Genomic DNA, 14,611 nt, shown 5'->3' with positions numbered 1-14,611 from the left:
TTAAGATGTCTCATCTTAAACCAAGCAACTGGCAACTGTAAAGTGCAATAAGCCACATAAATTACATTTGTAAGCAGTGAAAAATCAATTGCAAAAGGTTTTTTAGCCAGTTATGGAACCTTATTTAGTAAGTGCTGGGAATGGAGAAGTTTCATGGTGGATAACCCAGAACCTGTTCCTGCAACTGTCATGCAGTTAATTGATTTGCATATACCCTCAAGTTGTTTTTCAGTATAGAATATATTCATTTCCTGTTGTGCTATGGAAAGAATATTTGCATTGGGTAAAATATTCAGTGTAATTAAAAAGGAACAAGTGGGGGGAAATGATCTCTCTCTGCACTGTCCAAGATGATTAATAACGAGTCACACAAAACTATTTACATGTAAAACAATCACAATTAAATGACATTAAAAATTCAGTTCCTAGACACATTGCAAGTCTTTAAGAGAAACATGTGGTTATGGTTGCCATACTAGAACAGCGTAGATATAGAAGTTTACCATCATCACAGAAAGTTCTATTGGACAGTGCTGCTCTAGAGCATTAAAATCTTGTCATTTCACCAAAATCACAGGTAGAGTTACAGCCCAAAGAACTCTGACAGCATTTGGTACTGCATTATTTAGGATTTTCATTTACACATAATTCCATTTGCAGCAATATTTAGCAGCGTGTTGCAGTGGTTAAGTGGTAGGACTTTGGAGTAGAATTGCCTGGATTTCTACTATAGCTCCAACTAAACTGTGTGACCTTGGGCATGTAACTTCACTCCTCTGTGCCTGTTTTCTCATTTTAAAAAAGGTAGGAGCTGCAGGATAATAGTACCTACCTCACAGAGCTGATGTGAGGATTGCATAAGATAAGCTCAGTAACTGACAATGTCAACTATAAATGCTAGTTATTACTGGCATTATTCTTTAAGTCTAGAAGATGAACTTAGCTTGTTTTAGTATCTAGAATCCAGGTGATCAGTGGAAAAGGCAATAGGGAACGTTCAATCATAAGAGCAGCAAGGGAGTCAGACCCTAACAGGGCCCCATTTGTCTCCTAATGTACATAAACAGCAACTACATCATTCCTCCATAACTTGGGGCCAGCCACAAAAGAGAAGAGACCTTCTCCTCTAAGACCTATTTATCTTGCAGCTTTCAAAACGTCAAAGGATAACTTCCCCTTGGCCTTAAAGGACTCAGAATTGAAAGTTAATTATCATGTCACATCAAATAAAATAAAATCAAAATATACTGTTTATAAAAGGAGATTACCCAAACAAGTCACTCAGTAGGAAAGGCACTTGGAATTGTTTTTCCAGCTTTTCTACCAATCAGATCCAAGTACTTGATGCATTTTTATGGTGAAAGGTCACTATACCCAATACTTTGTGAATACCACAACACAGGGATATTGTACCTCCATAATCAACTAGAGAAGTATTTATTGAATATGCAGGGCACTTCTGCTCTACACCAACTATGACTGGCAGGCTAAATTCAGCCCATCTCATGTTTTTGTGTGGTAAGCAAGGTATGAATGATTCTCACAATTTTAAATGGTTGGAAGAACCACCTTCAAACACTGTTAGAGAACACTGAATGGCTTTGGAAATTAACTTTTGATGCAGGCTTGATAATGTTTATTAATTAATTCAACCTAAAATTACAAGGCAAAACAATGCTTATATATGAAAAAAACTGTAGTAAAGTCATTTTGACAATATTGTTTGAATCACAAGTAATGTCAAGATGCTTTATCCACTTCCCATGCTGTCACAAGTCAAAACAATAAAACCACAATTAAATACCACTTTATACCCACTAGAATGCCTATAATCAAAAAGATAGATATTAATAAGTATTGGTAAAGATATGGAGAAATTTGACTGGATGTGGTGGCTCACACCTATAATCCCAGCATTTTGGAAGGCCAAGGTGAGCAGATCACTTGAGGACAGGAGTTCCAGACCAGCCTGACCAACATAGCAAAACCCCGTCTCTACTAAAAATACAAAAATTAGCCGGCGTGGAGGTACATGCCTGTAATCCCAGCTACTTGGGAGGCTGAGGCACAAGAATCACTAGAACCCGGGAGGCAGAGGTTGCAGTAGGCTGAGATCATGCCACTGCACTTCAACCTGGGCGACAGCGTGAGACTCTGTCTCCAAAAAAAAAGAAAAAGAAAAAGAAAAAGAAAGAAAAGAAAAGAAGAAAAAAAAAATGGATAAATCTGAACCCTCAAACATTGCTGATGGGAAGGTAAAATGGTACAGTCACTTTTGTAAAGAGTCTGAAAGTTTCTCAAAAAATTAAACAGAGTTACAATATGACCCAGCAATTCTACTCCTAGTTAAGTACCCAGAAGAAATAAATGAAATCTCAGCTGGACATGGTGGCTCACACCTGTAATCCCAGCATTTTCTGAGACCTAGGTGGGAGGATCACTTGAGCCCAGGAGTTCGAGATCAGCCTGGGCAACATAGTGAGACCCTGTATCTACAAAAAATCATAAATTGGCTGAGTGTGTTGGTGCATGCCTGTAGTCCCAGCTGCTCCAGAGGCTGAGGTGACAGGATTGCTTGAGCTAGGGAGGTGGAGGCTGCAGTGAGCCGTGATCGTGCCACTGCACTCCAGCCTGGGCAACAGAAGAAGACCCTGTCTCAATAAAAAATAAAATAGGCCGGGCACAGTGGCTCATGCCTGTAATCCCAGCACTTTGGGAGGATCACCTGAGGTCAGGAGTTAGAGACCAGCCTGGCCAATATGGCGAAATCCTGTCTCTACTAAAAATACAAAAATTAGCCAGGCGTGGTGGCATGCGCCTCAGGAGGCTGAGGCAGGAGAATCGCTTGAGCCCGGGAGGCGAAGATTGCAGTGTGCCAAGATCGTGCCACTGCATTCCAGCCTGGGTGACAGAGTGAGACTCTGTCTCAAAATAAAATGAAATAAAAGTTAAAACAAGAAGCAAGATCTCTATTTCTATACGAATTTGCAGCATATATATTTTCTGAATTCAGACTACAGTTCCAGCAGCAGTTTTTGGACCTGGAAGCAAGTGCAAAGGACATTGCATATTCCAAAATCCCTTTAACTGTGCAATTGAGCAGCTTTCACAAAACTTTCAACTGGAAGTGATTAACCTGCCATATAATGCTAAAAGGCACTATTAAGAGAAGAACAGAATTCTATTCCAAGCAATGAATATGCTCAATTAAAATCATGTTTGAGGATAGTGTATGATGAGAATGTGGTACTTGACCTCTGCAGACTTTCTTCCAAACACACAATGCCAGTCTAAGCATAAAATTGAGGGGTTTTCTACAAAATACCTGACCAGTACTCCTTAAAACTATCAAGGTCACCAAAACAAGAAAAGTCTGAGAAAGTGTCACAAACCAGAAGAGGCTAAGGAGATACAATGACTAAATGTAATGTGGTATCCTGGATGGGACAGCATCTCTAGAGACAAACTAGTGAAACTAGAAAGAAAAAAAAGCATAGGATATAGTTAATAGCAATATACCACTGTGGGCTTATTAGTTGTGACATAGATAGCATAGCAATGTAAGATGTTAATGATAAGAGATTCAGCAAATGGTGCTAGGACAATTTCTATATCCACATGCAAAAAGATGAACTTAGATTCTCACCTCACATCACAGAGAAAAAATGAACTCAAAACGAATCATAGACTTAAATGTAAGAGATGAAGTAATAAAGCTTTTAGAAGAAAACATTGGAGAAAATCACTGAGACCTTGCAATTAGGCAAAGACTTCTTAAGTACAACACCAAAAGAGTGATCCATGAAAGAAAAACAATGATAAATTGGACCTCACCCAAATTCAAAACGTTTTCACTTCAAAAGACACCATCAAGAAAAGAAAAAGGCAAGCAACAGACTGGGAGAATATATGTGCATATCATATATCTCTCAGGGACTTGATCTATAATATATAAACCATCCTTACAACTCAACACTAAAAATCAAATAACTCAATTTAAAAACGGACAAAAGATATAACAGACACTTCACTGAAGAAGATATATGAATGGCTAATAAGCACATGAAAATATGCTCACCGTATTATAAATTATAATTTATAAATTAAAACCACAATGAGACACCACTTCACACCCACTTAGAATGGCTATAACAAAAAACACAGTAAATAACAAATGTTGGCAAGGATGTGGAGAAACAGGAACTCTCATACATTGCTAGTGGAAGTGCAAAATGTTGCTGCCATTTTGGAAAACAGTTTTGCAGTTTCTTAAGAAGTTAAACATAAATTTTCCCCGTGATCCAGTAACTCCACCCTTAAGTATCTATCAAAGATAAATGAAAAAAATATGTCCACACAAAGACTTACATACTAATCTTCTTAGCAGCACTAGTCATAGTAGCCAAAAATTGGAAACTGATGTGCCTATCTAATAGTGAGTAGATAGATAAAAATGTGTTATATCCATAAAATGGAATACTATTCGGCAATAAAAAAGTAAGGAAGTACTGATACATACTACAATATGGATGAATCTCAAAAATATTATGCTAAGTGAAAGAAATCAGACACAAAGACTGCAAATTGTATGATTTCATTTATATAAAATGTCCAGAATGGGCAAATTTATAGAAACAAAAAAGTAGATTAGTGGTTGTCTGGGGCTGGGAACGGGACAGAGGATTGATTAACTATAAATAGGCATGAGGGATCTTGCTGGAGGGATCAAAAAGTTCTAAAACTGATTTATGGTGATGGTTGCCCCACTTCAGTAAAGTTACCAAAAATCATTTAATTATGCACTTGAAATCAGTGAATTTTATGATATGTAAAATGTGCCTCATTTTGAGTGAGTGGTATACAGAAACTCTACTAACCTTGCAACTTTTCTATAAATCTAAAACTATTCTGAAATTTTTGAAAAATTAATTTAAATAAAAATATTAAAAAAGTGTATGTTTATGAATTGATATCAGTATTTGGCAGTACCTATCTGTGTAAAATGACATTTTCAAAGATTAAATAGGTAAAAATCTCATAACAGATCAGCATTAACAGATGAACACTTAAAATTAATTTTGACAATAGGGAACACTAATTCTGAGCCCCAATTAAGCTAAATATTATCCCCTAAAAAGAATTCTATTCTTTTCATTGGTAGTCCTCCTGTATTACAAAGAAAGTACTCAATTACTATTATATTTTGAATTTCATCAATAAAAATTTGTTGAAATTTGTTTTCTCTTTTGTCATAAAAGTACCAACAAAATATTCTTGATTTTGCCTTTTGGCCTACAAAGCCTAAAATATTTACTATCTGGCTCTTTACAGAAAGTTTCCCAACTCCTGTTCTACACTATAATAGGATAAACATAAACATAATCAGTCTCTTTCTTGAATGTATTCTTATCGTTACCTAGTTGTGGCATAATGTCCTCTGGATATGCCCTATAAAGGATCAGTCTTGCATTGCTTCCACTATGGCACTATTTGGGATTTCTATAAAAAGAAACACTATTAGCTTAATAGTTGTAGCAAAGCCTTGACAACATAGTTAATATCGTGATATTAAAGTGCCAACACCACAGCCCGGTATCCTTAAGATGACCCTCATCAAGTTGTGATGTCACCAGGCTATGGACTCACCGAGGTCTCTTAGATATCAAGTGGCTCCCACAGCATCACACCCTGCCTTTGGCATCACCCTGGCACATCACCTCAGTACGGTGCCATATGCTATCACTGCTGTGGTAGAACCCTGTCCTGATGCCACACCGCCGAGATGTCAGAGTAATTAACCCCCACTTCTTTCCACTCCCTGGGCGGTGGCAGGGAGGGGGAGGGTAGCCACAGTCACCGGTTCGAGCTCAGGAGGTAGTACTCAGCTCCAACCCTTGTCCCTTCCGCCTGCCACTGCAGGTCAGGAACCCCGGGGGACAGGACCTTTAGGCTCTCATAACTCTCTTGCCCTGCCCCCGAACCTGTTTCATATGGCCGACTCAACGACCCGCCAGCGACTACCCACCCCGGCTCTTTCACACGGTTCCACTCAAAGCCGCTCCCCGTACCTGACTCCATTCTCCAGCTGTCATCCTGGGCCAATTCCACCGGCAACTTGACTACCGACGGACAGTCGCTAGGATCCCTGGGACTTGTAGTTCCGCACTGCTAGGGGCCAAGTCTGTGAGGGCAGCAAAGGCGCCTCCCTGCCCGGAACTGCTCTCAAACTGCAACTCCCAGAGGCGCCGCGCGACGGGAATAGAAAAAGGGAACGAGGAAGGCCGGTGATTGGTGGAGCTCTAACGGCTGTTTTGACTGGCAGCCGGAGCCGGCGACGTGAGGCGGGCGTTGCTCGCTCGTCAAGTAGTTGCTGGGACAGCGAAATGGAGGGGTGTGTGTCTAACCTAATGGTCTGCAACCTGGCCTACAGCGGGAAGCTGGAAGAGTTGAAGGAGAGTATTCTGGCCGATAAATCCCTGGCTACTAGAACTGACCAGGTAAAGCAACGCTAGGTCTCTCCGCAGCCGGCGACGTCGGCGAAGCCCTACGTGGCTTTCGGGGCCCGGCCCTAGCGGAGGCCCGGTTTCTGAGAGGAGCAGAACCCCGCCCTCTCCGCCCCAAGCAGTCCCCCTGGGTCACCTCAGGACTCGCGATAGGCCTACGGGAGCTAGCCCCGCAGACCTCAGATGTTTTCCCGTTGGCCCGAAGCTCCGCTCCCTGATCTTTGGATAGTTCTAGAACGTCTACCGCATTTCTCAGAAACTCCCAATCAGTGAAAAGGAAGGCTTTTTATATGGATTTATTTACCTTTACTAGTAACTGTATTCAGTAACACAACTGAAATTGAACGCCCCTTCCGTGCCAGGCAGTTTGCTAGGAGCTGGGGATACGGTGGAGTGGAAGATGCAGACAATAAAATAAGCACAAAAACATGTCCGATTACAAATTGTGGTAAATACTCGGCAGAGAAGTTTACATGGTGCTTTCATAACACGTTAATAGGAGGATCTGATGCTGAATATGACTGTCGTTAATTGGAAAAGTTTTTGCAAAGAAGGGAAGGTTAGTTAGACTTCGAAGCATGAGTGGGATTTCCATGGGGGAATGAGTGGACATTCTAAGCAGAGGCAGATAAAAAAGTTGAGAAGTGTTTCTTTCTGCCCTCCTGCTCACAGGACTCTCGTGCTTTCATCCTCAGTTTCTAGGATTCATGGTGCCCTTAGTAAGCCCACAAATATTTATAGATGGCCTCGTGTTTCACAGGCAGTGTGCTAAGCACTAGTGAGACTGTTCCATACTTACAAATCTCCATTTTGTGTCTTTGGGAGAGAATTAGAAATCAAGAGACTGTTTTCTCTTTTCTGGAACTTTCCTTTATTACTCAACCTGAAAATGGCCTTATCTTTACCTGGTTTACTTCATTATGGTCTGGTGATATTTAAGGATTTAAATTTAAATGTAATACTTTATATTAAGATTTAATACTCCATTGGAAATTTAACCATTCAGTCAAGTCAATGGCTTAAAAAGGGAAGGGAACTATTCAGGATCAAGAGACGTAAAAAACATGAAGAAATGCAATTTATGGATCTCGTCTGGTTCCTGATTTAAACAAACCAACTGCAAAAAGACATTTGGGAGACAGTTGGGGGAAATCTGAATACAGACTGGATATTAGACATTCTAAAGGAGTTAGTGTTAATTTTAGTAAGTGTAATAATGGTCTCATAGTTATATAAGAAATACCCTTATTTTTTACATACTGAAAGACAAGGGTGAAAAGTCATGATATTTAGAATTTGTTTTTGGAAAGCTCAGCAAGGAAAAAACTAGATAAAGCAAATAGGGCAAGATGTTTGTTGTTAAATCTAAGCAGTGGGCATGTGGGTTTCTATTCTATTCCCTCTATTTTTGTGTGTTTGAAATTTTTTTGTAATAGAGTTTAAAATACCATTTTCTATTCTGTGGGGCTGAGAAGTATAGCAGTCACTGCAAATAGGGATTCCCTTTGACAAATAATGACTACTATAGCTTTTTTTATTTTTATTTTTATTTGTTTATTTATTTTTTGAGACAGAGTTTCGCTCTTGTTGCCCAGGCTGGAGTGCAGTGGCACGATATCACCTCACTGCAACCTCTGCCTCCCGGGTTCAAGCGATTCCCCTGCCTCAGCCTCCCAAGTAGCTGGGATTACAGGCGCCTGCCACCACGCCTGGCTAACTTTTGTGTTTTTAGTAGAGACGGAGTTTCATCATGTTGCCAGGCTGGTCTGGAACTCCTGACCTCAGGTGATCTGCCCACCTCAGCCTCCCAAAGTGCTGGGATTATAGGCATGAACCACCGTACCCGGCCATAGCTTATTATTTTTTATAAAAAGTAATTTTCTTGTTTTCTGTGTGTTGTGTTTTCTAAATTATATTTCTAATTTATTTATGATTTTAAATTCTAGATAATTTCAACTAGTTTAATGAACATTTCTTCCCTCATTAGATTCATGTGTTCCTTCTACAGCATCTAACTTGATTGAGGTCAGTGTGGTAGTAGAGATTTCAGAGTCAGAACTTCACTGACAGTTGTGTCCCAACTTCACTATTTAGTATCCATATGACCATCCACAGTTGCTTACCCTGAGGAGTTTTAGTTTCCTCATCTGAAAAATGGAGATAATAAGCACTGTGTAGAATGGTAGGAATTAAATGATACGATGCATGTAAAACTCCCAGCACAGTGCCTGACATAAAAGTACGTAAATAATGTAATAGTAAAACAACCAAAGATGTATTTCTATCAAAGCATTGAAATCAGTTTCTTGCTCTACTACTTTCCTTGTCGTATTCTGCCCAGAATTACGTATGTTCATCAATGTCATTCTCCCCATGTTACTTAAACCTTCATCTGTCTTATACCAGTAAGTAATATAGTTTAAGGTTACCTACCTGAGGATCCAGTGCTCTGCATTTCGTATTTTCAAACTATAGATTTGCCAGCACCAGTATTTTTTTTCTTACTTTTTTGCCTTCTATTTCAAGAATGTCTCTATTACTGCTTCTCTGTAGGACAGCAGAACTGCATTGCACTGGGCATGCTCAGCTGGACATACAGAAATTGTTGAATTTTTGTTGCAACTTGGAGTGCCAGTGAATGATAAAGACGATGTGAGTACTTTGATAAAGTTGAGTTGATAAATTCCCAGTTATCTTTGTACTCCAGACTGGTGTTTACTGAAGCCTGTGCATTAAGCTCATAAAGAAAATTGTGACCTTTACGACTGGAAAGTTACATCATGGCCCTTGTGATCAAGCATGAGACTCATGGTTGCATTATTTTACAATGTTATGTTTGCCACTCATAGTCTGTGATTTAAGGTAAACATACAGGAGAGGCTGAGGTGGGAGGATTGCTCCAGCCCAGTAGTTTGAGGCTGCAGTGAGCCATTGTACTCTATCCTGGGTGACAGACTGAGACCTTGTCTCTAAAAATAAAAAAACAAAAATAAACATACAGATCAGGGCTTGTTATGGTGAACCCTAAAAGACCATAAACTGTTTCTATTATGTTGGATTTTTTGTTTTTTGGTGAACATGGCCTGAATAATGAGGACCTAAATAACTTTTTTGTTACATGAAGAGATTTATTCTAATGATATGGTTATATTAGGATTAGATTTGTGAAGAGTAAGAATGGAACCTTTTTTGTAGGCAAATTTTTTTTGCCTTTGTAAACCTCCTTGCTAACCCTGCCTAAACGTTAGCACTAATCCTTGTGTCTTTTTCCCCTGGTATTTCTACTACCTACTTCTTTTATAGGCAGGTTGGTCTCCTCTTCATATTGCGGCTTCTGCTGGCCGGGATGAGATTGTAAAAGCCCTTCTGGGAAAAGGTGCTCAAGTGAATGCGGTCAATCAAAATGGCTGTACTCCCCTACATTATGCAGCTTCGAAAAACCGGCATGAGGTATGGTTCCATCCTAGGCTACTTCTGTTGAGTTCTAAACGTGTATACAAACACAGATAGATCTCTGCATTGTTTTCTTCTTTCTTCTCCATCTTTCCAGATCGCTGTCATGTTACTGGAAGGTGGGGCTAATCCAGATGCTAAGGACCATTATGAGGCTACAGCAATGCACCGGGCAGCAGCCAAGGGTAACTTGAAGATGATTCATATCCTTCTGTACTACAAAGCATCCACAAACATCCAAGACACTGAGGGTAACACTCCTCTGTAAGTGACAAGTAGCAGTCATTTGTATTCTACCTGACATTAGCCTTCTTGCAATAATTCTTATACATCATTTCTTTTTTTATTCTGCTTATAATTGCAATATGTGTTAATGGCAAAAATGTTAAATTGCACAAAATATAAAGATAAAAATTGCCTATTATCTTGCCACTCAGAAATAACTACTGATCACATTCTTGTGTATTTCCTCCTGGTCTTTTATATTCAAATGTATATATTTTACACATACATATTTTTTAGCAAAATTGGGGTCATACTGTGTATGTAGTTTTAGCTCTTGTTCTTTTCACCTCATAAACATTTTCCAGTGTCATTAAATATGTTTAAAACCTTTTTAATGGTTATATAAAATTCCACTGTATAGATGTGCCATAATTTAATCATTCCTCTATTACTGTATATTTAAATTTTTATGAGGTTTTCACTATTATAAATAATGGTACATTGAGCCAGGCATGATGGCTCATGTCTGTAATCCTAGCACTTTGGAAAGCCAAGGCAGGAGGATCACTTGAGGCCAGGAATTCAAGACCAGCCTGGGCAACACAGCAAGACCCTCCTGTCTCTAGAAAAAATTAAAAACTTAGCCAGGCATGGTGGCATGCACCTGTAGTACTAGCTACTCGGGAGGTTGAGGTGGGAGGATTGCTTGAACCCAGGAGCTCCAGGTTACAGTGAGCTGTGATCACACCACTGCACTCCAGCCTGGGGAACAGAGCAAGACCTTGTCTCTAAAATAATTGACCAACTTTGTACAGAAAACTTTTGGCTGTATTTCTGATTATTACCTTCTTATAGACTCCTAGAAGTCGAATTGCTGCGTCAACAAATACACACATTTTAAGACTTGCTATATGTTGCCAAATTGCTTCCAGAGGAGTTGTATCATTTTACCCTCCCAACAGCAGTTTAAGAGTGCCTATTACCCCCTCACCAACACTAAATTATCCTTTTGTTATGTGAAAATGATATTTCATAGAGGTAATTTACATTTTTATTATCAGTGACTTTGAACTTTTTTTAATGTCCATGGCTAATTACATTTGTTATCTAATTGTAACTTTTTGTGTCCCTTTCTCTGTTTCCTTTTGGGGAATTAATTTATTTTCACTGGGTTTTAAGTGCTCTTGATTTGGCATGGTAAAATATTAATTTTCTGCAATGTTAGTTGAAAATGTTTTTCCTAGTTTATCTTTTCATTTTGTTCATAATTTCTTTTACATAAGAGAAGTTTTAAAATTTCTACATAGTCAAGCCCATTCATCTTTCCTCATGACTAGAAAGCTCTTCCTTACCCTGAAATTAGTTAAATATTCACCTGTCTTTTATGATAGGTTATTTTAACGTTTCATTGGTTTTGATTGAGGGTTAGTGTTATTGTTTTGCATTTAACTCTTAAAATCCATCTGTAATTGAATTATGTGTATGACCTGAAGCTGGCCTTTACCTTGATATTTTTCCACAGTACTTGGCCACTTTTCTTCTGTGTTGAATGGTGACTTTTTCTTGAACCAGAAGTTCTGTGAGTCTTCTTTTTAGTCCAGAGTGAGGTTCAGCCTTTTCCAATTTGACTTTAAACCAACTTTTAAAAAGTATTTTCTTAACTCTTAGTTTTAAAAATCTTTCCTGCATTCTAAGAGACCCTGTTTAGAAAGACCTGTATGCCCTACCTCTTTTCTCCATAAATAGAAAGGCAGGATGGCCTAGAGGAAATCTAGGAGTCAGACAAGATAGAGTCCTGGGACAAACATAGGATTTATGAATAGCTAGATGATGTTCACCCAGTTCAGACTCTTACCACTTATTAACAATATTAAATACTTACATTAAACAATTTATAAGTTACTTAATCTTCCTTGAATCTTAATTTCCTCATCTGTAATATAAGGATAATAATTCCTTCCTCACTAGATTATTGTGAGGTTTAAGTAAAGCAACATGTAAAGTGCCTCCTAATACCCTCCTGGCAAACTCTTCAGTGCATGGCAAAAGTTGTTACCCTCTTCCACTCAGTTTACTGCCAAGACATGTCAGCATAGGTAGGAACTTTAACCTCTGTCACCATTTCAACTGTAAAATGGTGATAATAATATTTTGCTAACTTATAAGATACATATATGGATTAAATGAGATAAAATCTTTTAAACTGCTTTTTCAAACTTTAAGCTGCACGAATTACTATTAACAGTTTATGAACTGAGACTTTTCTAAATTCTAACCCTGAATTATTACGTGTAGTGTTTGAGGTAAACAACTACTTACCTCTGTAAAATGAGAAAGTTGTTCCTTAGGCTGGCATTTAGATCCCTTCTTCTATTGTAAGTAGAACCAGAATTATGATTTACGATCTAGTATTACAAGGCTTTTTTTGTAGAATTTTAACTTACAAACTCCCTATGCAAACTGATGTTTCTTTCCTGATTAAATAACTTTCCAGTGTTACCACTTCCTAATCATATGCACTTTAGACTACCTAGCAAGAAATCCTAACCATTACATAGAATTGGTAGTGATTAATTGGTCTCTGGTGGTCCCTGGTTTCAGACACTTAGCCTGTGATGAGGAGAGAGTGGAAGAAGCAAAACTGCTGGTGTCCCAAGGAGCAAGTATTTACATTGAGAATAAAGAAGAAAAGACACCCCTGCAAGTGGCCAAAGGTGGCCTGGGTTTAATACTCAAGACAATGGTGGAAGGTTAAACAGCTTGGATTTATTCTTACTTTGTATGTTGTGGTGTTGTCCCCAGTGTCCTACAAACTAATGTATTTGTGCACAAGACATCATCTGTGAATGATGAAGTTTTCTCACCTTCAAAGTCTTATAAACATGTTGACTCTTGTTCCTGCTGAGTTACTTGTTCGAAGCTTACAGCTTGTTTTCCAGGCATCAAATAACTGTTGAGATTGTTCTACTGTTGTCGTATATTCTTCTATATTGCATTCTGGTTAATTTGGAGTAACTAATTCTGTGGCTGTTGTGAGTCTTCAGCACCCTCCCATGTACCTTATATCCCTCTCTGAAACAGAACAGCTCCAATAGCAACAAGCCAGTTGTTCTGCCAGATGTTTCTATGTGGATTCTGTAATGTTCCTCCATACAGTTAAAACATCCTAACTTGTTTTTCAAGCTCACTCAGGCCTACGCCAAACATTTCTGTTTTTTTCAACCATGAGGTTTAATTTATTTTTGTGATAGGAGGGATATTTACATATTTTAGTGGACCACATTTTAAGTTGGACGGTGTGCTCTAAAATAATGAAAAACAATAGCCCATATACCTATGTATTTGTTTTTGATGGGTTGTTTACTCTGAAATAAAATGTATGGTTTTCTTAAAAGGAAGTTTTAAAGTACCTATTTTGAGTCATCCTGTATTGAAAAGAACGTCAAGCTTGTTAAAATGACATGTAACAAAAATGTATTTTGATTTGTATTTCAGAAACTAAAAAATAAAATGTTCAAAGAATCTTCCAATTTTTCTTTCAAATTAGCTAGAATTCACTTAAGCCTTAGAATCCTTAGTAAAGACATTTCTCAGTTTTTGGTAGCTCTAAGTCAATAAAATTAGTGAAGCTTGAATTGTAGCTAAAATCTTTTAAAATAGCCATCTTCTGAATTTCTAATTAAATGTAGAACAAAATGAAATTAGTTAAGTATAAACTTGAGCTCAATTTAGGGAAGTATCTTAACTGATACTAGTCATAAAATCTAATGAACTCCAAGTGACTTTCAGATTATTTTTTATTTGAATTTTATGCTGCAAATACTGTTCGAAATAAGTGATCCAAGTGAACCTACAAACTTGCATTAATTTTCAGTCAAAGTCTTAATGATCAGTAGCTAAAATGAGTTTCGTAAACACGAACTGTGTTATTGATACAGAAACTCTTTTTACAGAAGTATTGTGAGTGCTAACCTTAACAATCAGAGAACCATCTTATGGAACAAAACTCGATTGAATGCTGGAGATAGAATTGATAGCAGGGGAAATAGTATTTCTAGTATTTTTAGTGTGATCAGAGTAAAGTTTTGTCTGTTACAACTGAAGACATTTACTCTTCATAAATATTGAGTTAATTGTCTGAGGTGATAGGTTTCGTGGGTGTAAAAGGAAATTCATCCGAGTCCTTCAATAAGCAATACAGATGGAGCTAAGCCACAGGTAATTTGTAGGCTTTTGGCATTTTAAATGGCATGACTTGTTAATATTTAGATCACAGATTTGTATAAACTAAAGATATTAGTGGCCTCGGATATTGATCAGATTGTTACCTGTGTCTGTAGGAAAGGTGTTAGAGATGAAGCTGATTCAAGGTCAGCAGATTTTACAGTTTCAAAACAAAGATAATTTGGCTGGGCGCGGTCGCTCATGCC

At 38.1% G+C, this 14,611-nt stretch overlaps 2 protein-coding genes across 5 annotated transcripts in view; one reads left to right on the top strand and one right to left on the bottom strand.

Moving 5' to 3' along the window:
- Positions 1 to 6,258, bottom strand: part of ATG4A (autophagy related 4A cysteine peptidase) — a 59,815-nt gene extending 53,557 nt beyond the window's left edge. For all 3 annotated transcript variants that reach the window (XM_032757440.2, XM_058441617.1, XM_058441618.1), the window contains exon 1: positions 6,069 to 6,258. In XM_032757440.2, coding sequence (XP_032613331.1) covers positions 6,069 to 6,078 — 10 coding nt within the window. In that variant the 5' untranslated portion in view covers positions 6,079 to 6,258. The remainder of the gene's footprint in view (positions 1 to 6,068) is intronic.
- A 63-nt stretch (positions 6,259 to 6,321) lies between these two features.
- Positions 6,322 to 13,703, top strand: PSMD10 (proteasome 26S subunit, non-ATPase 10). Of its 2 annotated transcripts, none has more exons than XM_032757439.2 (5): positions 6,322 to 6,497; positions 9,057 to 9,155; positions 9,807 to 9,953; positions 10,054 to 10,141; positions 12,783 to 13,703. In XM_032757439.2, the coding sequence occupies exons 1-5, from the start codon at positions 6,384 to 6,386 to the stop codon at positions 12,788 to 12,790; spliced, it is 456 nt and encodes a 151-aa protein (XP_032613330.1). In that variant the 5' UTR covers positions 6,322 to 6,383; the 3' UTR covers positions 12,791 to 13,703. The 2 variants fall into 2 exon arrangements, with proteins under 2 accessions (XP_032613330.1, XP_032613329.1); XM_032757438.2 differs by having other exon boundaries at positions 6,324 to 6,497; positions 10,054 to 10,220.
- Positions 13,704 to 14,611: the final 908 nt, after the last annotated feature.

The sequence above is a fragment of the Hylobates moloch genome, unplaced genomic scaffold, assembly GCF_009828535.3.
Source record: "Hylobates moloch isolate HMO894 unplaced genomic scaffold, HMol_V3 SCAFFOLD_7, whole genome shotgun sequence".
Lineage (NCBI taxonomy): Eukaryota > Metazoa > Chordata > Mammalia > Primates > Hylobatidae > Hylobates > Hylobates moloch.
The sequence above is the reverse complement of the archived record's forward strand: the minus strand, read 5'-3'. Positions and strand labels throughout refer to the sequence as shown.

Coding starts and splice junctions, on each gene's coding strand:
- PSMD10 (XM_032757438.2), top strand. CDS start 6,384: ATGGAGGGGTGTGTGTCTAACCTAATGGTCTGCAACCTGGCCTACAGC. Junction 6,498..9,056: donor TGGCTACTAGAACTGACCAG/GTAAAGCAACGC, acceptor GCTTCTCTGTAG/GACAGCAGAACTGCATTGCA. Junction 9,156..9,806: donor CAGTGAATGATAAAGACGAT/GTGAGTACTTTG, acceptor CTTCTTTTATAG/GCAGGTTGGTCTCCTCTTCA.